Raw genomic sequence first — 27,849 nt, forward strand, 5'->3', positions numbered from 1 at the left:
TGACTTGGGAAGACAAACACCGTATCTCCAAATGTCCTCTCCTTCCTCCTTTTTTCCCCAGATTTATATGCTGAGCATGACACTGTATGGTCTGTAACATCCCTTTGGTCAGTTGGTGTCAGCTGTCCTGTGTCCCCTCCCAAATCCTTGTGCAACCCCACCCCAGCCTTCTCACTGGCAAAGCAGTACAAGAAGCAGAAAATGCCTTGACACTGTGCAAGCACAGCTCAGCAATAACAAAAACATCTCTATATTACCAATCTGTTTTTAGCACAAATCTAAAACAGCACCATACCAACCACTGTGAAGAAAATTAACTCTACCCCAACCAAAACCAAAACAGGCACCAATTAACTTGGATTCCAGTTGTGAGCAGCTAGTCAGTATCTTGAAGAAGCTCTATAGACTTTAAGAGTCTTCTGGATTTAAACTGACATAAATGATGTCAGAAAATTTGGATCAAAGATTCAAAGATTAGTTTTTTCTTTCAGATTTAACCCTGAGGCCTTTTACTAACATTGTTTCAAAGTACAATAAATATTTACTGTTTCTGATACTCTGCCTCAAGCCAACTGATGCAAGAAAAAGAGAGTGATTTAGTATCTTGTATATCTTACAAGCTTAAATATCTTGTGATATAATAATACTTGCATGTTTTGTAGACTGTGTACCATGCAGCCTCCTTTTCCATCTGCTTTCTTTTGCTATTAAAATAATGTAAAAGAAACAGAAACTAAACCAAAGGTTCTTGCTGATTATATTGATTCCTCATAAACTTCAGTAAAACAAAATCCAGACTTACTACCAGGAGGATTTTGTTCTTCTTTCTTTGTATAAGCTAGCTCAGACTGTTTCTGATTTTAAAAGCAGATCTTATTTCAGAGTTTGGTAACTATCACTGAGGATTTATTCAATTCACTCTTTATAATATTCACTCTTGAATAAAAAGACAGAATGTTTATCTAAAATAAGATAATGACTATGTTTGTCATAATTTGTATGTCAAGAAAGTAATGGTCAGTGACTGTCATGGCTTTTTCATATCATCTTTTCTTAATACAAACATCTCTGGTTGTTAGATCACAACAATTCAGAAGGATTAAATGAATGATTTTGAACAGCATTGTCTGTCATCCTGGGGTTTAGCTCAGCCCATGTGTAAACAGGCTTAGCATTGTCATTGAGAATTGCACCCGTTTATGCCAGGGATTAACATGCCAGAGTCTCTCTGCGAAATCACAGCTCCATGCTAAAGATGCAGCTTCTCGCTACTGTTATTCTCCTCTCATTTTAAGTAAATGCATGTTTAACTACAGGCTGCACTGGTAGTTTGCAGGGATGGAGATTAAACCTGAAGTGAGCACAGAAGATTCAGCTCTGCTCCACTTCAGAGTAAGAACTGTTTCTCTGAGAGATTATCGCCCACATGCAAGTGCTAGAGTGCAAATCTCTTCCCTGAAATGCCTCGCATTGCCTTTTCACTTCACCCACTACTCTTTCTCATGCTCTCCCGGTTGAGTGTAATCAATGTCACTGGAAGCTAAGCTGCCCGATTCCTCAGAACGACACCTGACTACTGTGCTTAGTAGGGAACGTAGCAAACAGAGACATTTAAAATGGCAAAGCTTTTCCTAATGTAAAATACAAGTCTAGCGGTAGCTTTGGGTTCTCTAAGCCCATCTGCTAAATCCTACGCTGCACAACAACCCTTTTATTCAAGTTCAAAGATGCACTCCTCCATTAAAGAGCACTTGTTACCTCAGAAGGAAATGGAAGCTATAGTGTGCCCACTAAAGAAAGAAAAAATTAGTGTTGGCTTTGCAATGAAACCCTCCAAAAGAGGCAGTCTCACCCAAGCATAATTAATCAATTGTAACTCTTATAGCAAACCAATTGCTTTCATTCTTTGGCTTTTAGCTTGTACACGTACCAGTTTACAGTTTTAAGTGACAGGGAAGTGTCTTACGGTTGTCTCTCTCCCGCTCTCTCAGAAACTGTACTGCATTTGTCATGCTATATAAAATACAAAGTGCTGTGTGATTGCTACAGGACTACATGTTGTCATGCCAATTAATATGTTCTCTATTTTTCTACCTTTTCCCCCACTATCTTTTCTTAATTTGGTAACTGTGTCTACTAGACCCATTTTGTATTCAGGCATATTCTTCAGCTCTACTGTTGAGCTGAATGTTGAGCAATGTTAGGATCTTACAAAAGGTAATGAGAAAGGTTTTAGGATTGTTGTTTCTTTGTTTTTTTTAAATTGGAAGCATTAAAAAATCTTGAACAGTAAATATGCAAAATTCCCCTTTCACACATATAAAAATGAAAATGGAAAAATCTAACACAATCAGTTTTTGGTAACTCACCAACATTTTAGCCTTGTGAACATTGTGATTCCTTGTTTTTATAGGTCATGGTCATAAATATATACAATGAAGGTTTGTTGCCTGCCAACTTGACTAATTTACCTTGCTTTTTGTATCATGTAAAGATATAAATTAGACCCTCTAAATACTAAAACATAACATTATATGCCATTCTCACATTGTCTATCATTCAATTCCCTGAGCTGTCTTCATATGAAAATTCCTAGAGACATGAAAAAACGTCACTATTTTTACTGCATCTTTTTCTTCTAGCTGAACAGGACACACTACAGAGAACACTAGACTGGATTTATGCAGTAGCTGTAGAGCATTCTATTTTTACATCATGCTTAAAAATTTTAACATTTTGGTTGTTTTTATAATTGTTGTATAGCAGCATACATCAAGTCTGTTTTTTAAATGAACTTAAAATTTAGTTTAGTATCAAAACACAGGAATGCCTAGATTATTCTTAATCTAATTATTTACTAAATTCTATATGTCATCTGTGGCTTTTAGCCTTATTAAGCTAATTCACTTGCTTTCTTAATCTTTCAAGCTCCCTTCAAAATTGTAGCAACCTGATCAATAAAATGCCCTTTGAAAATGAGACTATCTTGTTGCTAACTCCTTTTTCACAGCAACAATTGATAAGGTATCTTTGGCTAACATTAAGTATACAAAGCTTCAGAACATGAGTATTAGCTTTAATATTCTTGACATACATTATACCTCAAATAAGCTAAGTTTTCAGCTTCTTGGATAAGAGCTCCTTTGCAACCATAAGTGTTTTAAAATAACAAAACATATTCCTTCTCTAAATTGCTGTAATCCCAGATGAAGCCTATTATGCTATTTTTCTTTAAGCTTTATTTCTAGTTTATATAAATTCATTTAAGTTCTGTTGAACAGATGCAAGCATAACAGAAACTGATATTCGGAGGCTCTTCGTGGTGATAATCTGCATATATCGTCCAGATTTAAATGGGACATCATCAGAACACATGAAGTAAATTTAATTGTTCTACCTTGATTGAACACAATCAGGATACAGACGCTTCTGTTATTCTCTGGTATTTGCTTCCCAGGAGGTTAGGAATGTAGCTTCTGTCACTATAGGGTTCTACTTGAAAGAAGGTAAAAACATTGTTCCCTAAGGAGAAAGCAAAAGCAGGTATATCATACACTTGCCTGCACTGTTGAAAACATGTGCATAGCACACACAAACTACAACAAATTAAACATTCCATCTTTTTAATATATTGAAATACATTGTGCAGATATGGATGAAAGAAATACTGTAATATTCTGCTAAGACGTGAAAATACATTACCACTTGGGAGAATGAAAACTTCGATGATAGGTCTTTCTGCCTCCAATCCTTATACCGACGCCTTTGTTTACCCAGATTTCACCCTATTTTTGTGATGAACAGTCCCCTTTCTCTTCTCGCCTCCACTACTTCATCTCATTCATTTCTAGGCCCAAGGTCCTCACCCTGCCACACTGTATCCTGTGACAAATCTTCTCTATAAACCATGCCCACAGTGTTCTGTTCCTCAGTTGCCTGTTCCGCATCTCATTTTTCTTGGTCAGTTTATCCAAGCTTCCTTCTTACCCTAGTTTCCAGAGGAAACAGTCACTCCCTCTCTCACCTGCCTTTGAGATGCATCTTCATTTTTCTCCTCTCCTGCATGGATGGCTCTTCCTTTCAAATCAGGCAAGTTCTCCTTTTAGTTGTTCAGTACTAGCAAAGGGTGAAGGATGGTCTCTCAATGGAAAAGTTTCCTTCTCAGCTCAAAGCCCAGTCCAGGCCTCCTGTATGCCAGGAGACACAGCTAAAACAAGGAACCTGCTAAGATGCCCATGGCAACTCATGTAGTTCTTACTGACTACATAAAAAGCGTAACTGCATAGAGGAGACTTACGCTTGTCCAGATTCTGGATGATTCTTAAGAGAAGGGGAACTGGTATATAACTGATGTAAAAAAATCTTCATGTCCAATCACTGTTCCAAATGTGGAGAGAAGTTTACATATACTGAAAGGCAAAGTGACCTGTATTATTAACAATAGCAGTGTTTAATATTTTTGCAATATGTATACATGTTTTATTTTCAAGGTTGTTCAACCACCCATTATGAAGATGCTCTATGGAGAAGAAATGGTTTATAAATGATGTCATATATCATAGACATCATACCCATATTCAAGGACAGGCTGGATGGTGCTTTGAGCAACCTGGTCTAGTGGAAGGTGTCCCTGCCTGCAGCAGATGGCTTGAAACTAGATGATCTTTAAGGTTCCTTCCAACCCAAACCATTCTATGATTCTCTGACACTTGACTTAAAATGATTTAAAATTAAAGCCAATACCATTGTAATTTAGCATCTATACAACTCACTGCATTCACACAAAAAGAAAAAGCAATCTGTACAGAAGGAAATAAAACTCTTTTTTCGATCCTAACAATAACTCAGCCAGCAAACTTTACTGCAAATATATGTGTATATAGCTCCTGGGGAAACTGCTTAGTTGTCCACTACACACAGGAAAAAGAGGAAGCAAACCATAGGTCAACAGATCAAAGAGCACACTGGAATAGTGAATAAAGTTTACACCACAAATGAAAACGAAGTAGCAAAATTTATGTTAAGTGATTTCCACCAGTGTTTAATACAAATTCTGGGGTTGTTTGTTATAAATTTTTATTCATTATTAACCAGCAGAATCAGGAGATTAGCTGCACAGTTTCCAAGACAATAAACTTTTCCCTAGTGTTGTGAGAGTTCCTACTCAGTATGATGACACTCCTCATCAGGCCTGCATTTTGACTGTCCTCTTCACATTTGGTGGATTTGTGAATACCACACAAGCACCTGCCTTGGTTCTGCTGGGAAAAAGACAACATTTTTTTAATATGAGCCAATTGTTATTGACTAGATACCTCAAAATTAGTGTTGGAAAAAAGCTTGGTCACTTTCTTTACTTTTTAACTGTCTCACGTTTGCTTAAAAACTAAGGAAGGTCTAAACCAGTAAGTACCATGGTCAAGTGTCCCTGTACATAAACGTCATGCAATACCAGTGGAGCTGGGCAAAAAATACACAGTACTCATAAAGCAAGCCAAAGCCAATGAAGCCAAAGCTCAATTCTAACAAGACTACCTTTCTCTAATTGCCATTAGGAAGGCACGCTGAAACAATCAAAAAGACTCCACAAAAACTTAAAAAAAATTTGCAATTACAAATTAAAATGTTTTGTATTTGTAGAATGTGTATAAATTAATTTTACGTACACATCTGATTAAAGAATTAACTTCATATATCAAAAGTGAAACTTAAATGCCTTTTTCTATATTAATAAACTAATTTTTATTTCATCCAGAAATTAATTAACAATAAGCAGTTTTAAACTGCCTTTCCTATATACGTCTCCATCTCTTTTTCTTCTTTTATTTCAGTAGTCCTACTTGCCTAATGCAGATAATTTGGAAGCATTTTAAAAATACGTCTTTGATTAAGCTTTTTGAAAACTGAAATGTCATGAAGTCAAAATACAGAAAGTGCTACTCAGACTCAAAAGTTCTTAATGGGAATGATGCCTTTTTCCATATCCCCCTTCTTTGAATCTTACAACTGTTCAGACAGTGGATATTCTACACTTAAAATAGTAACTGATCTTATTACCTCTAAGTCAGGCACCATTATTCTAAAAGAGGCAGTCAATACTTATGCTGCAAATTGTGGAAGAGAAACAGCCGATTTTGCTTAAGGCCATTCAAAATTCAGGGTTCGTTTTTTTGTGATGTCACACTTTTGTTAAACTAACAACATAGCACATTCATATCCTGCCAGAATCAATAGATCTTTGTGAGTGCCAAAGCAAACATTACATTAGCCTCTACATATGGAAAATTTTATGTCACACACATGAATAAAACTGCACGACGCTCAAGAACTTATCATCATCACTCCCCTGGAAAATTCTACAAGTGAAAATGATTTGTGCTAGCTAAGAGCTATGTATATTCAAAAGTCACAATTAATAAAACAGAGTAGCAACATATTTAAAATATAAGGAGATATTTATTTATATTTTTCATGAGGATGTTACAATCTCTTACAGTTTTAAGAAACACAGCTGTGTTTTAAACTTTGATTTATACCACAAGAGTTTTATTGCAGGTTACAATAATGCCATTGCTAACCAAAGGTTCCTAAGCCTCTTAATTCATTAACAGTATCTTCCTGTAATGGGAGTTTCGAATATATCAAAAATGCAGGATCAGACCCCTTATTACACCTCATTCTTGAAACACATCTGGGTTAAAGGGAATGAAGCTACCTGGCATCCCAATTTAGATCACTCATTCATGGGTTTTCTTCCTAGAAGACCATCAGTCTTCCTTAGCTTGGCAACTAACAGATTGCAAAAAAACCCAACAGGCTGGGCTGTCAGCTGGGACACATTTACCCTTCAGACCAAAACAAAAGCAAGAAAAGAGACTTTGAGTGTCACTGTATTAATGACACTCAAAACTACATGCTATAGATTACATGCATCCCCTACCGTTGTTGAAATAAGAGATTTATTTTATTCATTCACCTGTTTCTTGATCTCTCCTCCTTGTAGCTAAGTGATTTAAAATTATATTTAAATAGCAAAGTGGTATCTTTAAATCCCAGCTCAACAGCCTCAGGATCATGTTCTACATTTGAAAACAATGTTTGCATTTCAGTTTCCTTCTTAAAAGAACTTGAAGTACTAGTGTACTCCTGTCCTTTACTGTATCCCCACCCAGCCAATAAAAAACACTGCATTTTCTTTCTAATATCCAATCCCTAAGAAAGCAACTTATTTCTGTAAATAACAAAAATATCTCAGCTGCCAGGTAGATTACCATTCTAGTGTGATTATATTACCCCATAACAATACTAATAAAATGTACTCTGGACTACTGTTTTTGCTCCTCCCTCTAGCATATCTAACATACCATAAAAATAATGTTTGTATTTATCCAGACAAGTACTAACTATTTGGCTTCGGCACTGTTTTGGCATTTTATTAATTCTTTTCTACAAGAAACATGTTCAGCTTATAACCTAGAGCACTTTAAATATAATGTATTGTACGTGAATTTGGCATGTTCCTTATGAGCATGTAGATGAAATGTGGAAACTTCAGCATAGTAAGTCAGTCACAGTGGAGGACACCAATCACTGAGTAATCTGATATGTATATATAGCACATGCAGCTAGTGTGAAACATTAGCTTACATGCAAATCAGAAAAAGATTTTTGTCTTCATTATTTACACATCAAGAAATTTCCCTCCAAAGAGGAAATACAGTTGCAAGACCCACAGTGGTTGAAAAGGACATGACTCAGAAATTAACACAGTGTAGTAATAGTGAGAACAGATATTCTAAATCTCTGAAACAACTATGCTCCAGACTAAAACTTTTTACATACTGTGAATTTCAACAGGAATGAGGTATATACTTGGTACTTACTGACTATTCATATTCAAAGGAGTAAAACAGTGCCTGGTCACAGTTATGAAAGATTATTACAAATAAAGCAGAAGTCAGAAATGGCCTTTTCCCCTGGAGATTTTTCTCACACATATTTACAAAGAAAGTCAGAAAAATGTTTTCAGTTCAATATATTTATTGAACTTTTTTATACTTTTCAGTGGCTAAGACAACATTTACGGGAAATATACGTACTTAAATTTGCTTCAGTTTCTGGAGTTCATTTCTGTACCACATTTCTGGAGTACAATTATTTACAAGGGTGCCTTTTGGTGGTTTCTTCAGGATAATGCAGAGATAGCAACGGCTTCTGGAACTTGCTCTGTATCCAAACTCGCTGCATTTTCACTTTTTTCTTTCTGTTTACTTGTAATCGCCGATCAACTAAATTCTGTACTTCAGTTAATCCAGCCAAGTTGAACATGTTCCATACCTCATCTATTTTTTCATATGAAGAATTATTGCAAATAAAAAAAAAAAAGTCATTTGTAGAATGTAATAATTGCCAACCTGTAGTTCAACCAAAGATGGAAGTAAATCTGTTTTGCAATTTGAAAGATAAAGGACACTGCCTGTAAGAAGGCTTTTGTTAGAAATTCATTTTTACAGCTCTTGATTTACATTGCAGTAAAAATGGTTATGTTGAGGCTCAAACCACATTAGTCATTACTCATAGGATCCATAGATACCCTTTCTTCACAGTGTTCAATATGCCATAGTTGAGTAAACAAATGCATGCCATTTGGTCACTGTTCCTGTGTTATCAAGATAAAGCTATTTCACCTGACAAATGACAATCCAGACTCTTATGCCATATATAGCTACAGACTCTCCTTCCAAGCATGTTTATCTCAATTTTAAGAGAGAAATCATGTGCATGTTTAAATAATAAAATTTGAGCATACAATTAGACACCGGATACTTAAAGAGAAATTTCCAGTGATGTCTGTAAGCAATCTTGCAGGACCCCAAATGCAACAAGTGCGCACACAAAGGAAATTATTTCCTTACAACAGTTAGCTTTGGGCTTTTTAAAAGCAGAGAATTAAAAAAAGCCAATAAAACCTTCTTTAAATTTATGTTTTAAGATGAGCTTTCATAATCCAAAACACATTGAGAAACACTCAACCCTTTCTATGAAACTAAAACATTCCATACCTTTGGTAAAGAAATATACTCTGGTTCCATCTCCTCTTACATAAAAATTTTCTGACAAGCAATGACCTAAGAAATTAGAGCAGTAACGAAAAAGGACATGTCACTTTTTTTCCCAGAAAGAGCTAAAATGAACAGTGAACAACAAAAACATCCAGAAATTACCTTTTTTAAAGCGAAGTTGAGCTGTATCGTATCTTCCATAGTCTCGAAATAACAACATTCCTCCAGGTTTCAGTAGCTTAGCCAACCTATTTACAACCCCTTGCATCCTTAGAAAATAGATGGGATACTGGTGAAGTTTGCAAACATAAGCAAGCAATTTGGTGCCACAGACCAAAAAGGCAGCGCCACCCAAGAATAAGAGACTCTTCAATACAGGTAGTTGTGCACAGAATTACACACTCTGCCTACATAAACAGAAGTTTTGCACACACAGAAAAAGTGTATGCGCACAAAAAGTGAAACTGCTTTGAGAAATCCCATCCAGCAAACTAGAAGACATTAATTACACAGCTTGAAGAAACTTTAATACTTTGAATTCTGCAACCAAATTTTAGAGGTGCCTTCCAGCAAAATTGAGCCGTGTTAAAAACTGACTACCAGAGTAGCAATTATCAAAAACTAAACACAACAGCCTAGAGAGAAATTACTAAGTAACAATTTTCTGAATATAAATGTGTCCCTCTCACATATATTTTCCATCTTTTCAAAGCACGGAAGTTCTGCATCATGATTCCCTTGGTTTTCTTTTTCATTTCCCACTTTCAAAGTTTCCAGGAAAAATGTATACTGAGTAAGATGAATCTGGATCACATTTTCTTTTATGCAGTCATTTTAATTCTATGAGATAGCAGTGATGACTAACACATCTTTGGAAAGCAGGTCTCACAACACAGATAATTACATGAAAATCTTCATGTGTGTATACACACACATGTACACAAAAGCATCCATGTCAGCCCTGGGGAAAAAAAAAAAACAACCCAAACAAAAAACCAAAAACCAACAATGACAGAAAGACCCCACAAACAAACAAACAACAAAAAAGAAAACCAACCACAAAAGCCCTCAAATGTATTCTTGAAAGACTAATAGGAAAAGATACACAGGAATTCTGACAGAACATCTGATTATTGCTTCTACAGGCAAAGTGATTGAATGAACCACTATTGTCCAATTTCTTTCTGGCAGCATCACGAGAGTTATGGAGATCTGAAGTCTCCTGCTTGAATTGTTTTTGAAACCTGGACCCTGGCTTTTTGTGACTCGTGCTCATCTCTGAATAAAAAGAAAGGAGAAATATCCTTTACAGGGAAGGTTATTCTGTATGAAGCTAATCACTAGTAGCAGGAAAACAGTTCTCAGACTTGGGCAAATACTGTTCTGTATGTCAAGCCCATTTTAATAACATTCTTAAAGTTATAAATGTATTATCACACAAACAGCATGTCTTGCCCTTCATATAACCTAGTTAGAGTCAAGAAGTTAAACTTACATGCCCTGTTTTACATTTTTCCCATTAAAAAAGAGCATTTTCACAATGAGCCAACCTTAACAGTCATAAAATTTGGTTCATCAGACATTGAGAGGCATTAGCAAAGGCTAACAGTACTCAGCATAACACCATACATGAAAATTAGATCAAATGTTCTTAATCCAAACAAGTTACAAAATTCTGGACGCATTCTAGTTTAAAAGGCCTGCATGTAAGCATTTGAATGTGGCTAAATCAGCAATCTAAGTCTATATCAACATACTGTAAGGTGTTAAATCAGTGTGTCAGTCTGGTTTTTTAATTTGCAATTTTTTTGAATCTGTCACTTCTAATAGAGGTGTACTTAGTTACAATATACCCCTTGTATTTTGATGGAGGCTGGAGACTCACTAATTATAATTAGCCTGACCAGCTTTTCTCCTGAAGCCTGAAAATGGTAAACAGCATTTAAAATACCTTGTTTTATATATATTGTAGCTTATTAAATAACAAAGATTCATCATCTTTTGCTTTTATTGAAAATCTCCAGTTAAAAAAGAGATTTAACCCGTTTTCTTTGCCCTTTAGTCTTCATTTACCTGTCAGGATGAATAGTAGAGAGCACAAAGACAAGGAGAATGACATCCAGGATCTCATCTGGAAAAGGATAGGGTAAAGCATCATCACACACATCATGAACAAAGGCAGAACACCAGGCTGAATTGTAGGACGAATGTGACTGTCAGGAAAAAGATGAAAAGAGGCACAGAGAGAACAGTAGTAGTTAATACGTTTACTCTGACTCAAGAAACATTTTTTCTTCAATTATTCTGCATTGTAAAACATCTCATATAAAAGCCTATTCTGTCCGGTATCTTATTCAAGCTGAGCAGCAAGCTCACTGATGGTATTCATTCCACTCTGCATACAGTATGACTTTGTTCTTTGGAATACTGAAAACTTCAGTTAAAAGTTGTCAAAGCCATCACATTCTTTTTCATGAAGATGGCTTCCTGGCAGCCTCCTGAATTACCGGCTTGTAAGGTACTCTAAAGCGAGTGCATGAATTACCTTCACCAGCTCCACTGCTCCTGAAGCAAAATCACAACAGTATAGAAAGGTTCCAGGTGTATTGCTAGGAAAACAAAACCAACATCAGTTAAAAAATTATTAATGTAAAAGATGAAAGTCTACATCAGTGTTCATGAAACTTCAGAGGGTCCTCTGGGGTTCACCACAGGTTTGATCAAGCATGCTTTATTGATGGCTAGCACATGGAAAGCCACATAGGTTGTAATGAACCAATAGGGCAGACAAATTAGTAAGAACACCAACAGGCAGTTAGTATAAAAAGAATTATAGCCTTGTCAGGGAGGAGGCAAAAGGAAAAAAAAAGGTCACAGAGGGCTGTCAGAACTGATGACAATGTCCTGGTGCTGTAATGCATAAATGCACATTAATAGGTTGCATTTTCTTACAGGAGCACTGCATTATTAGCCCATGCATGCAGTTTAATTAGCAATATGATTTGGGCAGGGATGGGGTGTTGCAAAAGTCATCCAGTTCTGTAGAAGTTTCGGTTTCCATGTATCACCTTGCTGTTCTTTTCATTTGATTAAGCATTATTGGTTATTGTCCTCCATTATCTCCTGTTTTCTAGATAGGATGAAGAATTTCTTCTAGCACTGTCTTCCCTTCCTATCCAAGACTAAGCCTGCAAATTTCCTTGTACCATTCATCAGATACTAGTAATTCTAGGGAGAAGTTCTTTCACCTCTGAAAAATTCATTTAAGATAAACTGAGAAAGCTACTCAAAATCCACTGAGAGATGACCTCATGATCAATTTAATTAATTAAAAATATATTTGTGATTTTGCATAGATGGCTTCTTTAGAAGGGAATCAATAAACTCTGCCAGTGCCTATAACATCTCACAGTATACACACACATCTAAGTTAGTGACTTCTGAGGGCTCAACAGGAGAATGCTTCTGGAACAAAATATATTCCATACTTGTTGCTGAGTAAAACTTTTATCAGCTCTGTGCCCACCATGAGAATTGACGAATTTACATATTTATTATGAACGAGGACAAGCAGCCAGGCTTCGGACCCAGCCAGTCCCTTGGGAAAGGTTAAGCTGATTACCTAATAGACTTGTTAGAATATTGGGGTTTTTTTATTTTTTTAGAGCAGAATATGTAGAAAATCCACTTAAGACAAAGACATGGCTTGATGCGGATGGTGTTTTCATGACACGCTGTATTCAAAAGCACTAACTTAAATTTTAAGGGAGGGAGGGGGAAGAGGTTTAAAAGTTACATTATTAAGCTAAGTGAAATTTTCTTTTGTAGCCAGGGTACCCTTGCTTAACACTGGCTTGTTTTTACATGCATATAATTATATGCATATAAATATATTATTTTATATGCATATAATTGCCAAAATGGAAAATTTTATATTACTGAATTCAGAGTAAAACCAACTGTTCTATAAAGCCAAGCCTGCTAAGAGATAAGAGATCTTTCCATTAGGTCATATACAAGACAAACCAGCAAGTTGTTCAATGTATCAACCAACATGATTGAGTGAAGGATTTACATAAGAATAGAGATCTCCAGGAAAAATACCTTATGAGTAGAGTCTTAATTATCAGAAATGCCAATCTATGACTAATGCCTCCTGTGAGGAAAACATAGAAGTTTGTCTCATCCTTTTCAATACAGCCACATGGTATCTTTTTCTATATAGTGTTCCTTTCAAAGTTTTCATATGAAACCAGGCTCTCCTTTCACTACATGCTGTCTAAAGCAAAGCATTTGGTGTGGGATGAAGATGCATTGCTAACACTTAGAGGTTTCATGTATGACCCTGGTGCATCACTCAATTCCTCCTGCTGCGTTTCCATATCTGCAAAATGGAGTATTTTTGTATAGGTGTGATACTAGCAATCAAAATTCATTGATAGAATAACGGATTGTGTTGTTCCCAAGCTCTTAAAGACATGAATAAAAATAAATCTATTTCAACCCTTGATACATACATAGCCTTTTCTATAAAACCTTCCTGCCTACATGGATGGGAGGACAAGCTGTCATAACAGATTTTTCTAAAACTGGAAGCCAGATGGATTAAGATGTTTCAATGAATTAAGTAATGTGATACAGGACTTGTGCCTTGACACTAAAACCTGAAGTAATGTGACAAATATACCAGCCAATTCAGAAACAATAGAACTTTTTTCCAGTAGATCACATGCCATTATCTATGGTCTCTGATTTTAGCCTTTTGAAGAGATACCTGGTTGCTTTACTGTGATACATAAAACAAGAGACTCCTTCATCTGCCTGAGATTAACTACAAAAAAATAAGCCTGAATGCACCTGAAGACAAACTTTGTCAGCAAATATGACCCCCCAAGACCAGGGTGGAGCAATTTGAGGAGTATCCTATACTGATGCTGCCAACATTATCTGTGGTCTGACACAGTAAAAATTTTAGGGCTGTAAAATGGTTCACTCAACACTTCCTGCAGCACTGATCCAGCACCAACATTTGGTGAAAATGAAGATGTGAATACAACATTCATATTTGGAAATCCAACATTACGTACCATAAAACTTTCAAAATAGGAAAGACACTGTTTCCAGCTCCACAACCAACCTAAAATCAGAAGAGAAAGATAAAGTTGAAATAAATGAGCAAATAAAACCTTTTTTTGGTTTTTTTTGTCTTAAATTAGTTGGCAGGTAGGACCCATTAGACTTCAAGTCTATGTTGGACAGAAAAGGTATACACAGCTCATACCACGAGCTCATTCACGATTCATTTATATCATCCCATTTCTCCCCAATGTCTTTCTAAAATTAAGAGAAAATCCATCTCTCAAACTGCATAAGAAAATGCAATATTCCTGTCCAATTTCACCATTTGGCAGGAATGCAGCAAGTACTTGCACTTTTAGACAAAGCACTTAAACACACACCTTTCCTTAGGAAATGAGAAACCTGACTTTCAATGAAAATGGAATCTGACAATCTAGCCCTATTCTGATTTGGGAGAAACTTTAAAGGGAAAACCAAGTACAGATCCTAGGTTTCTCTGAAAGTTTCTGCCATAAATGAATGTAGTATGTAAAATTCCAAAGGCTTCCTTTCTTGATACTTAGTAGGGGTCTTTATCAGATTTTTGAGCAATTAAGTGGAGCTGTATATGATGGGTAGAACATTTGCAGTGCATTACCTCTAATATTCGGTACGTGGCATCACAACCAGGGAAGGATTCTAGCTTGCCAAGTTCTTCTCCACAGTTTTTACCTTGAGGATTGTCTGTAAGAGCCTTTGCTTGATTTTCATTATATACACATCCTTGTCCAGCAGTAGAACCACCTCCATAATTTTTCCTCCAGTATTTCTCTCCTTCTTTAAGCATTTCATTTTCAAATGAAAAACTGTTGTTATTATTTATTTTTGTGTGTTCTGAAGATATTTTTTCTATTTTGAACTTATGTCTCCTTTTTTCTGGAAGAATTTCTGGAAACTCCAGAAACAGCCAATTGCGATCCTTGAAAAAGCTATTTTTATGGGTCTTGTAAAATTCATTCCAATATTTACTGGCTTCTTTCTCATATTTATCTGAAATTAAAACAGAACAAAACCTTGGTGAATATGAGCTCAGCTAGAATATACTCTAAAGCAACATATAATTTGGACCTCAATATACAGTTTAAAAATCCATAATTCCACACATTGTACATTTAAATTAAAACATATGGATTTTCTGTCTTACCTTAACTTGTGCTCAAAATAACTCCTATGAAGGTTTAATCAGATTTTATGTCGCTTAGGAAGAGGTAGACAGGCTTACTGCATTTTTAAAAAAATTTAGTGACATCATAGAACAGCACCACCAAAATAAGCAATCTGAAGTTCCTTAGACAAGCTTTCATGGCTCAAATAAAAAAAGCAATGCATCTTTTCACTTATTTAAGAAATATTAAATTGAAATTATGTCATGCTTTATGAAATTCCATAACCAATTGCAAATTTGTTGGTACCTCATCACCTCTTAAAACAAAATTCCAGTTCTGTGAACTGGACTGACAAACGCTACTGCATAGCAAATAGACAGTAATTCACGCTTAACCATTCACCAATGCAGAAGGAACATACTGGCTTTCTTACTTTCAAAACACGTCAGAGTCTTACAGTAGACCTTTGTGTTAACTTCTAATTCACAAAACATTCTAACTGAGCGTTAGAATGTCAAAGAGTGGGACTGAAAGGGATTTCATGCAGTCAGGGAGTTCATACCCCTTCTCCACAAAGATCTGTCCAACTTATTCTTAAAATACCACTTTGCACATACAACTTTCTTCAGTAATATATCACAGTCCTTAATTTTCAATGCAGTTGGAAACCTTTTCCACTACCTAACTAGAAACTTCCATCTTGCAATTAGGTCCAGCAATTCTTGTCCCAGCTAGGGACCAAGCAGATAAAGCAAAGATTACTCTCTTTTCTCTTTGCAACACCTATTTACATATTTGAAGTATGTCTCCATAAACAACCTCTTTTCTAGATTGTCTAAACCTAACTCTCTTCTTTTTGATTTTTAGACTTCTGATAATTTCAATTTTTCTTCTCTAGATTCTCTCCAATTGATTTACTACTTTTGGGTGCTGTATTCTGGCAAAGGCATTATCAGTGCAGAGCAAAAGGAGTATTTTATGAGGCTTACAGGTTGTAATCCTGTTTATAACTCCCAGCTTGCCATTTTGCAACAGTATGACACTGCTGATTCAGCTAGTGATTCACCACAACTCTCCAATCTTCCTCTGCAAAATGACTACCAAACCAATTGTTCCAGAATCTAGGTTTTTTCAATGGATTCTTCTGAAGCAAAGAAATCTGCACTTATTTTTAGCAAATTTATATATTTCAGATTATTTTTTTCCACTGTTTGTCCAGATCTTTCCAAATCTTAATTCTGTCCTTCATCATACTTGAAACATCTCTTCCCTTAACATCATCTTCAAGTCTCCTGTTTCCTGAGGTCACTAATGAAAATACCAAGCAGAACTGGACACAGAATAAAACACTCCTCTGCCCAGCACAAATCCTTTCCCTTCTGAAAGGATCTCTCTAGGCATTCATTCACCCAAAAGCAGTTTCATTAGCTCTTGCTTGCCTAACTTGCTTATGAAAATGTCAAGTAAAGCAAGTCAGAAGCCTGACTAAGGATAAACTTCAGGACATCTGCTGCTTTTCCCTTATCCCCAGGGCTTGTAACCTTCTCCAATAAGGAAATTAGCTTGATTTTACATGATTTATTCTTGAAAAAAATGATTGTTGGCCAGTATTCATCTCCTTTGTTCTTCTGAACCCAATGTCTGCAAGTTCTGGATGTACTCTTCCAGTATTTTCCCAGGAACTGAAATTAATTATCTGACTCTTCTTTTTTCCCACCTCCCTTTTTAAAAAAGCAAATATTCTCTTTTCTGCTTTTCCAGTCATCCATGTACTCTATGGATGTACTTTGTAACCTGTTCTTTCTCAGTTCAAGAACAAAATCTTTCCTCCTTCTCACTAGCACTAAGTGTGCTAGCCACTGGACTGGAGCTAGCTAACCCTTTCAAAGGAAGGCTGATAAAAAGATAAGAATTACAGCTTTTCAATGTCTCTTTTGCTGATGGTTTTCCCTTCCTTATCCCTCCTAAGTACCAAACCAAACCTTTTTTCTTGCTTTCCCCCCCTTATTTCCAAAGCATTTGCAGAATTATCTTGCTACCCCTGACATCTCTTGCTGCAAAAGTGTACCTCATATAATGTGTTGCCTTTCTTATTTTGTTCTCACTCACACCAACACATTAATTCTTTTAATATAAATGCACAGAGTAAATGCATGGTGCACTTCTCCTACTACTCTCTTTAAATCTTAACATATTATTTCCTAAATCACTACAGCTTTTCAGAGATAAACAAGGCTGAGAATTATCATTAGAGGCACAGACAGGCAGTGGGAAGTGGTAAGGAGGTGGCAGAATGCCTTGTCCTAGAAATCTGCATAATGTTTTAAAATTAACATTTAATATATCCAGTTGTATTATTAAAGGGCAAGACCCAGCCATGTAATTGTAATTGTACAGACCTGTTTTATAAGTTCAGAGTTGATTGAGGTCATATATATATCAGATTTCAATAGTTTAAGTTGCACATTTATAGACTGCTCAGTTTCAGTATAAAAAACAGAAACCCTTCTACTCAAAAGGTTCTCAAATTATTATCACCCCTTGCTGTAGTCACCACTTTCCTACAAGTCTGCTCAGAACCCTTGTACTTAAATTCACATCCAGTTTTCTGAAGGAAAGCAGTACCTAAAGTCAGCCTTTCAAATTGTGTTAGTAAGGAATGACACGGGTTCAAATGAAGGAACACTTTACTCTGCATTGTTGCAGTGGTCATTCCTGCACCTCTGTGTAATAACATGTATGCAGTATTATCAAATTTTTGTTTCATTTTGTGTATTTAATTAGCCTACCCACTAAATTTGCCAAAGCATGTAAAAATTACATAACTAAAAAACAGATAAACTTCCAAGACAAAAAAAACCCCAGCCCTCCCCTGCCAAAACAACTTTATCAATCAATTTTTCTCCATAACAGAATCTTCCAATGCTAGCAAGCATGCCTGAGACAAAATTGCACATGCTAATAAGTAAATCAAATTCCTAAAGGTAGTATCATGAGTTCATTCGGTTTAACTTCTCTTGCTTTAAAAAGGCTCACCAGGACTATTCTACTTTAGTAATATAATAGTATTGTTGAAGTCTGTCTTGTCTTTTTTCTCCTTACTGTATTTTTCAAGGCCCCAATATAATCTGCTCATTAGCCTTGGTCTAGTTCATTGTTTACACAAATAGGCCAAAATGTACTTCCACTTGCAGAATGAAGCTGAAGCTTTCTGAAGGAGCACTATCACCAATGCTCACCTATTCAAGTTCTAAACAGAGGGGCATTCATAGGAGATGTCCTTGGATTCTTGCATTTCTTGGCAATAGACAAATGACTGATTATTCCATTTCTCACCAACACAAACTAACTTGTAATTGATTGTAGAGAAAGAATGAAAGGTTCCATGAGCCACATGGTCACACAACTTACTTTTCAATTACGAGCTCTTTTTCAGCTTTTTATATAGATCAAATGAAGATATTAGATGTAATTTTTGAAAAACAAACATTGTACTCCTGCATGTAGATAAAGAATGTGTGAGAGGTAACAGAGAAAGGCAGGCTGACAATCCCAGAGTATTCAAGGTGGTGAAGGGCACACAATGCAAGGCACGTTCTCAAGTAATTCAAATAAACTCCAACAGGTACCTTAATTACATCAAGGCATAGGATCACAATGACACTATCTGACAGATTCACAACAGGCTACGTAAACTGAGGCACAGGACATCCAAGTAACTGCTTTCAGAATATCTTTCAAACAGAACAACAAATTAAGAATCCAATCTTCTACGCTACTATCAAGTTGATATTCCAGCTTTAGCATTCATAACTATCCTAGAGTTTAGTCTATGGTTTAGTTTGCCAGTTTGAACCTAGAGCTATCACTCTTCAGAAATCCAGAACACACTAAATTTCCTTTCTGAAGACAGGCACAAAACTCCTTAATCCCATACAGAGCAGACTGTGCAGGATGTATTGGAACACCCTCCACACAAAGTGAACACATTGATTGCTGAAGCACTCCCAGTTCAGCCTGGCAGACAGCAAGCTGGGACCAGCTGGGACCACTGCAACTTTCATGGCAGTTAACTGAAATATGGTGCAATGTACAAACACAAGCTCTCTATATAGTCCACAAATCCCTAAAAAGCATTTGAATATTGTACATGGGAATCTTCATCCCTAGTACCCTAGCTGAATGCAAATTCATTCCCTTTGATCCTGTAAAAGCCTTGTGTAGTAGGAGTTGTATTCTGAAGGACTGTGAAAGGGTTCAGAACAACTGCACCATACTGATGTACTTGTTTACATAGAGCCTACTGCCACTCCAACTGCAAAATTGTTCAAATAAGTAACTATATTGTTAGAAAAACATACTTTGAGATCTTTTGAGGCAACAAAGGGAAAAAAACCCAAAAACTAATCAAAAAATTTAGACGAGAGAAAGAAATAAGAAGGGTCTTCCTGAATTCTACAGCATCTTCAAATGTTTTAATAAAGAGCATTAAAACAAGAATTTTTATACCATTCAATATTTGTTACCTTGGTCTTCTGATTGAACTTTCACAAGGGAGTTCTCTGTTGCTTTTTTCTTGGCATTCTCCTCTTCTTCTTGTGACCATTGCATGTGGTCCCTGCAGAAGGCAGTTGAAGACCCAGCTTTTCAGTAGGGTTTTTCACAATATTTTTTCCCAGGAAAAACAGTCATGAATTAGCGACACTGTCTCAAATACTTTTTTTTTATATTTTGAGTGCAAGCAAATGACCACAACGAGACTGACAGTTAAAACCTAAGTTTCAGTGTATGATAGATGAAAATTAATTACTAATTAGGTAAAAGTCAAGTGATTAAGATGTCCCAACTGCAAAGAGACTGAAGTAGAATGCATTTCTTTTCTTAATAACCGGATTACATATATCTTGCAAATTGAGTGTGTTTACAGGCATGTATTTTGAGTATCCCATTAGAACTGTATTTAACTGAATACAATAACAGACCTACCAACAAACACCCTAATGCAAGAAACATCTCACATTAATAGTGCTTATGATGGGAACTAAGGACTAGCAAAGAAATCAGCTGTTTCTGAAACAGGAAGCATAATCCACCTATTCAACTGGAACAGGTGGAATTGATTAACAGGATTTTACTTTCCTGAGGAATAGAGATAGGTAACATTTTAAAAAAACCTGAATGAGACATTTGTAAGAAAAGTCAAGCAGTGCTGCAATGTTTCCAAAGTCTATGCCATCTATATTTGTGTGGTTACCTAAATGTTATGTTAATCCATGGTCACAGAACCAAGCCCAGATCTGACCCTGATGACTAAACTGCCTTCCCTGCAGATTCTGGGTTTGGATCAGACAATGGGGGGTGCCCAAAAATGTGCTGCAGGATGTTTTCAAAAGCCAGTCAGCTGTCCCTCCAAATTCTCCGGTCTGAACAGATTAAATTAGATAGTATAATTCAAGTCATCTATTAGATCCTAATCCTACTGAAATCAACTAACTGAAAGCCCATTACTAAAATTCCGTTGGTTACTATGGGAAAAGGAAGAAGGTGCCAACTTGAAAAGAGTTGATTGTCTCTAAAAGCTAATGAGCATCTTCCTTTTCCGTACATGGTGACATATAGGTAATTTAATTCTTAGACCTTCACTGTTCCTCTTTTGTTAATTGTGGGAGACTAATTGGTATATATTTGTCTGCTTGCCTCAGACTTGATTTCCGCCTCTCTACTGAAATATTTCTCATTATTGTCCCCAGCAGGTTGCCTCTCCCCTTCCTGTATTTGTTCATATACCAAATGTTCCTGTGCAGTGTCATGGCTCTGACAGACACACTGCAGCAGAATAAAACCAAATGACCGAAGCATTACTAGGCAGACATCCTCTTGGAAAGACTTGCTTCCCTCACCGTTATCACCAGTTTTGACCTTGCCTATTCCAGCAAGCTGAAACCAAGGACTATTCAGATGGCAATAATACACAGGCAGCCCTTCTGACCGATGACTTGCTGCGGTGTAATCTTTAGCTGATCAATTTTCATCCATCATTGCATGTCTGTCAGAGCCCTTAGGGGCTCAACACACAATACTAAAGGTGCCTGAAGCCCTCCATCTTCATTAAACGCCTTTTTTTTCCCCTCCTTGGAAAGTCATAGAGCACCTTTTGGCACTTTTGTAGAAATTTCTATAAGGTAGATCCCAAATAACAATACTGCTGCAGCACTTCTTGATCAAAATCTACAAAAGAAGGGACATTGTGTAGCTCTCCCACAAACTATTTACATAGTTTGGATGCTTCAAATGAGGCAGCTCCTTCAGCAATACAAGCTGGTAGGAACACAAGACACATAAGAATTCTAAGCACAGAAGTGTTTAAATACAGAATTGTTTTAAGCTGAACACTTAGAGCAGCAAAGCAAGCTATCCATTTTAACCACACCAGGAACTGTTAACATGAGCAGGCCTGATATGAGATCAAACAATGCTGCTTTCAGTTCTGCTTATTCAACTTAGTCCTTTTCCACTAACTTGTTTGCTAACACAGGGTTTAATTATCTCTGGGATAATGTGAAAACTCTGTCAATTACTGACCTGAATAGAAGCAGGCATTTTTTGCTCCAATGTCTAGCATCATTCATTACTTCTCTCCCAAAACGACAGAAAAGCACCACAACAAACATCTAAAGCATTAGTTCCCAAATTTAATTCACTTAGTATTTCTAGCAGCAATGGTAGTAGCTCTTGTCTCTCTGCCAATTCACACAAAAAGAATGCCACTGTATGAACTACCAAAGATGATGAGTGGAAAACAAAAGGACATCATACATCAGTGCTAGAGGAGATGAGTATCTTATGGTCACCCTGTATAATCTATTTAGCACTACCACCACTCATCCTAATTCTCCTTATGTCCCTAGTGAGAACCCTGCCAGTTCAGTGAGATTCAGAAACAAGGACCTACCCCACATCATAGCCAGGTTCTTGATTTATCAAGACCATCACAACATCCATGGACTTCTGCTTCAATTCAATTTCACCTGTTTTCCCATCTGAGCTACATGGATTCATCTGAAGATCCACTTCCTGAACAACCCTGTTTCTTTCACTTCCATCTTCACAATCCATCCCAACCACCTGCATCAAAGTTTGATAACTTTGTATTAAACTGTCTTCAAAGGCTAGCAGGAAAAACTGAAGCTACACATGATCAATTTTTTTAAGGAAATTATAAAACAAATGAATTAACTGAGTTTCATCAAGAAAAAATGTTACAGAAAAAGGGTGGCCTTTTTCTTAAAATCTTTGCCTACCTTGATTATATAGCCTACATTTGCATCAGCATTTACACATGTAAAGGATTCATCCACATAGCAGGAAGCCCTGAGCCTGGAAGATGCTCCAGAACTACACTGCATATAGATTTATGAAATACAGAGACAAACTTTACACTCTTAACACAATAATCAGCCAGCTTCCAGCTTTTTTGACCAAGAAGAATAGCTAACTCCAAATTTGGCCTTAAAGTGGTAAGTGCTGGAGACCACAGCTTGGGGACATCTAGTTTAGAAAACACTAACAGCTGACAGATCTGGTTGTGTATCTTAACTAATGAGTTAAGCCCAAATTTAGAGACTAAAAAGAGTAACAAATATACTACTTTATTAACCAGAAGACAATCTTCTGTATCATATTCTTAAGACATTTTCTTCATCAGAATTTGATATAGAGAATATTTTGAAATAATTTAGATTAAAAAGCAAAGTGGACCAATAAAACAGATTATAAAAAAATTAGTAATTTTAAAAGCCCTGGCAAGTTGAAACTTCATTTCAGAACAAATGCTTGTCTTGTAACTTCTCTGACAGCTGACAGCAGAGGACACCTCTGAGGAAAGTAAAAGTAAAATTGCAGATTACTTCTATGAAGCAAGCTTAAGTCCTGAAATGCGTCATGTTACTCCTATGTTATGTTACCCATTGGTTATTGTTAGCCACATCCAATCCTTTTCCTAATTTTGTTAAACCTTTGCTTTCAAAAATGGTGACAGAATTCAAAAATACATTTAACATTTTGTAAGAAGTAATTTTTTGTATAGCTTCTAAATTTACCACTTCTCAACAAATATTCCTTGGGTTTATTATGAACTATAGGACTAGAAATTTCTGGTCTCCCAAATATCTCAGGTAGATAGATATTTGGGAGACCAGATATTCTACTTCCTAAACAAATTTAGATATTCTTCTATCCTTCTAACATTTCCTATATCACTTGCTGTTTTGTGTTCTTCTCCATTCCACAGTCAAAAATCTTAGGCTTTTCAATATAATTTTTCCCACTGTCTTGAATCTCACTCTTTTCTGAGTATCCATTAACCACAAAAATACCTTTTAGAGATGGAGATGCTGCAAATCAGGGCAATTCTTATTCTTGTCAGCATGTACACATTGATGTTTTCTTTGCTATTACATCTCTTCTTTATGTTAAAATTCAATTTACTTTTTTTGATAATTGCACAGTGTGTGAAAATTTCTGTTGAATTATCTGTAACATCTTCAGTACACCTTTAGAAGAATATGAGTAATTTACACGTACCTTCCAAAATGATGTCAGTTTTAGACTAGGGTGCCAGCATGCAATGTTATTGTACGTAACTAGCAACTTTCTGCTGTTATAAATAACATGAACTATCTTATCTCTACATTTTCTATCTCCTAATTGATTACTGATCTATAACAACATTTTGCCTTTCACTCCTTGACTAACTATTTGCTTGGCAGCTTTTAACGCGAATCACTGAGAGCTCGTAACTGTCAGATTACTTCTGACAGTCTCAAGTTTCCTCTAGTGCTACCTTCAGGTGTCTGTTCTGGCAGTACCTTGTTTTATACACCCACACCATCATTCGTCAGAGTAAACAGTATACAAAATTATATGAAAATCAGCCTTGAAGAAACATCTTACCACATGTTATGCTCAAAGACCTTAGAAGGATCAGTTAAAATCCGTGATCCGAGTGGAACCGCTGGTCGTCTACTACTTTGGTGCCTGTGTTGCATCTTGCTTTTCCTCAGATATAAAGCAGAAAGCCTTGTAAGGAAGTTTATTGTGTTGAGAGACCTGAAAACACATTTAACTCAAATTACAGTTTTGTAGTAACCTAATTATTTATGTCACTTACATGAGAGACTGGTCAAATAATCAAGAACTGGTATCAGATTTACCAAAATGATTTACTAAAATATCAATTCAAATGCTTTTTAGAAAATGCCAACACCCCTTCAGTGTGCTGAAAGCCCAAATAATCCCAAAGTAGGCTACTGGAATGAAACCAGTTGAAAGGTAAATTATTTGGTATCATTTCAAAGTCCTATCAGGCAGGCAAAAGAAAAGAAGTACGCAGTAAAACAATAACCCAAGTTTGATATTGTATGAACGCAAGCAAGAAATGATCAGTAAAGAAACCACTTCTTCTAGTGGGGACATACTGTCAGCAAAATTGACATTTTTCACCCCACTCATTTTCTTCAAATGGAACTGTGACTGTGGTTTTATGCTTTTAAATAGGAAATTATATTATCTTTCTTTAAGTGTAAACATAATGCACATAAAGCTTTCCAAAATTCCTGCCATGTATTCTCCAGATCCCTGTTCAATGCTGTCTTTGAAGTCTAATGGTTATACATGTTAACTTCTACTAATGCAAATCATAAAGTGATTCAGATTTTTCTATTACATGTATTATTTTGTCTTATATTGCTATATTTTACCTTATTTGGAATATCTTCATAAAGGATCTATAAAAGTTAACAAGTGTGTGCAGCTAGTGCCAGCATTTTTGGTGGGGTTTTTTGCATATTGTTTATGTAGGCTTTCTATGAGACGAGTAAAATGAAATACCCCTCCTGCTACTTTTATCCTAATGGGCTTTTGTTCTTTTTTCCTTAAATGCTCTGCATGACTTTAAAAATTATTCTAAGTCCTATTTTTCCCGCCTTTTTCCTCTTTTTTTTTTTTCCCCCCAATGCTGCTTCTGTAAAAACCACACAGACAAATTTAATGCACTGGAAACACAAAACGTAGTTACAAAAGAACAGGCACAAAACACTACTAGAAAACATTCTGAGCAAATTGATTGCAAAACAAAGATTTTTATCTCAAGGAAAACAGTACTAGTTGACAAGTCTTGTACTGTGAATTGAAAATTGTTAATCTGTACACATCAATACAAAGACTGGCAAAGGAATCACTTTAATTAAATGAACAATTCCTCATTTAACATGTACTTTTGAATGAGTCATGCTTTAAAAAAGGCATTGTTTATTCATTTTAAGCCTAAAGGAGAAAAAAAAGGAAAAAAGATTAAAATTTCTTTTTATTTGTCAAAGATTAAATAAAATGGAGCTTGCCTTATGGCTGACAATGCCAAATAAAACCACTGTTAATTTTGGCTGTTGAGACTGCAATGTTACCAAGACATGGAAGCACTGCCATACAGTGAAAATGTAACATTTAGGCCTATTAAAGAAATCAAAACTTCTTCTAATGTTAATGAGTTTATTATGGCTTTTTTAAAAAAATGTGGCTCAGCAGCTAAAACAATTCCAATTTATACTTCAATTACTACAAGTTGTTCATGGTTTTTATTTGAAAATATGTATGCATTTTTCATAATATAATCTATAATTATTAACATATATGGGATATAATGAAATAATAATTATGAGACATGAAAATTAAGATATCATGACAATTTCTGCAAAACGTGTAATTTACATAAAGGCAATGAAAAATAAAATTCTTGAAAATAAAAACAAATAGAAAGTCCTCCAAAACCCCAAACCACAATCGAAAATTATTATTACTAAATTACAGAAATGCTTGGACAAAGATTCCATTATTACATTGCAAACTGTTTACAAATCCTCTTCCTCCCTCTGTCATTTGAAAAGACCTGAGTTAGTATCTTGCATTTCCTGTGCCAGCATTGATATTCACCATAAAACACAATGATTCAGCTGCTAGGCTAGTCACATAATTTTTCTTGGCTTTCTAAATATCTCAATAAGAACATGAAAAGATGCGCAGATGGGAACTATAGTCAGATGACTAAGATGATCTTACATCAGTAAAATCCAGATATGCAACTCCTTCTTTGAAAAAGTGAGCCTTTGAGTGATAATTGAACAATTTCAGTGGATAAATTCTGAAAATGCAAGGTAAGTAGGGTAGGTGAGGAAGTTTACTGCTGCATTCAATGCTAAATGTGAAGGAACTCCCTTGAGACATGCATGTATATCCCTGAGAGTTAAACGTCATCCACAGATCACGAGATTAGTGGGCAACAGGGCTACTAAAAGTTCAAAAAGCATTAGATCACTTGTAAGCCTAAATCAGATTTTCTGAAGCGAGTCATTGCTCAATTGTTCAGCTGAAGTTTGTTAATGAAACAGGCAAACACCCTTTCTTGTTATCAGGTAAGATGATCATACCCTGAAGTTATGACAGCAAGAAATGTTGTCTAAAAGAATTAGGAGTTCTTTCCTCGTTCAGAGTCACAGTCAGGAATATTTTAAGTTTGATTATTAATCAAAACAATTCAACTTTCATCTTTAAGGAAATTAACATAAAACTGAATTACATTAAAAATTACTAAATTTTGTGGCAGCATAACTATTTTTCAGAAAAAAACTTTCAAAGAAACAATGCACTTGATAACCATGTTGAAGAGCAACATGGAAGTCTTAATTTCTCTGTGGAGCACTGCCTTTTACACTTTACAATTTTGTCACTGTTACAAGTACAGATCAGGTCCTCAGTTTAATTGAGAAATTTTAAGAAACAGCCTTAAAACCCCTTCCCTCCACAAACAAGCTAACACAGCATCTTTAGTACAGCTTTATGCAGGTGAATATGCAGAAGAACGTACATACATCCACTGCTAGCCAGACCTGATGTTGGCATTAAATTAATTGATGTAGGCTTTAAAACCCTGAGCAGTCATACCCACAGAAGAAAAATTAGATACAGGAGAAAAGAACTGCTCTAAGATTTCTAACAGTGAATTACACCCCAAAACATATGTAAACCACTTAACTGATGAGTAAAATTCTTTAAAAGCATCAGTTCTGAGAGGGATGTCAGAGGAAAAAAAAACAAAACAAAAAGAATAGAAATAACCTGTTACTTTTGTCCAAGAACCTAATTTTATGTATTTACTGGATGAAAATATTTTGACATTTGACTGATCTCCAACTACAAATCTAACAACTTCTTCCATCTCCAATCATTAAACCTACTTGTAGAGTCTCTCTTATAAAGAAAAATATAGCCGATATTAGGAATAGTATGCGCAGTTTTTGTGACACTCCTAGACAGAAAAGTATTTTGAAAACTATTAACTTCATACAATTACTTCTGCTTGGTACCTAGAAGCTTATCTAGACAATATTTGACCATTAATTCCCAATGCTCTCCTGTAAAGCCTTCCTAATCTGTATTATCACCACCAAACACTACCGAAACTCAAAACACCTTACACAAAACAGATGCAAGTGGCAATCAGGGACATAAAG

The 27,849-nt window shown here is 35.8% G+C and overlaps 1 protein-coding gene across 8 annotated transcripts in view; it reads right to left on the reverse strand.

Moving 5' to 3' along the window:
* The window catches only part of METTL8 (methyltransferase 8, methylcytidine), a 46,808-nt gene that overhangs the window by 16,766 nt on the left and 2,193 nt on the right, over window positions 1–27,849 (reverse strand). For 4 of the 8 annotated variants that reach the window (XM_042041407.1, XM_042041406.1, XM_042041409.1 and 1 more), the window contains 9 exons: window positions 24,239–24,394; window positions 19,813–19,904; window positions 14,779–15,170; window positions 14,150–14,199; window positions 11,608–11,671; window positions 11,136–11,275; window positions 9,225–9,331; window positions 9,063–9,128; window positions 6,437–8,342 (listed from right to left, as the gene is read on the reverse strand). In XM_042041407.1, the coding sequence (XP_041897341.1) occupies window positions 8,155–8,342; window positions 9,063–9,128; window positions 9,225–9,331; window positions 11,136–11,275; window positions 11,608–11,671; window positions 14,150–14,199; window positions 14,779–15,170; window positions 19,813–19,904; window positions 24,239–24,394 (1,255 nt within the window). In that variant the 3' untranslated portion in view covers window positions 6,437–8,154. Of the gene's footprint in view, window positions 1–3,397; window positions 3,523–4,711; window positions 5,262–6,436; window positions 8,343–9,062; window positions 9,129–9,224; window positions 9,332–11,135; window positions 11,276–11,607; window positions 11,672–14,149; window positions 14,200–14,778; window positions 15,171–19,812; window positions 19,905–22,238; window positions 22,412–24,238; window positions 24,395–27,849 lie in introns of those variants that run through there. The other 4 variants (XR_006018252.1, XR_006018254.1, XR_006018253.1 and 1 more) reach the window with 4 other exon arrangements.

This window comes from Corvus kubaryi, unplaced genomic scaffold (genome assembly GCF_017639235.1).
Source record: "Corvus kubaryi isolate FWS band 111438036 unplaced genomic scaffold, C.kubaryi_AGA036_p1.0 37396, whole genome shotgun sequence".
Taxonomy (NCBI): domain Eukaryota; kingdom Metazoa; phylum Chordata; class Aves; order Passeriformes; family Corvidae; genus Corvus; species Corvus kubaryi.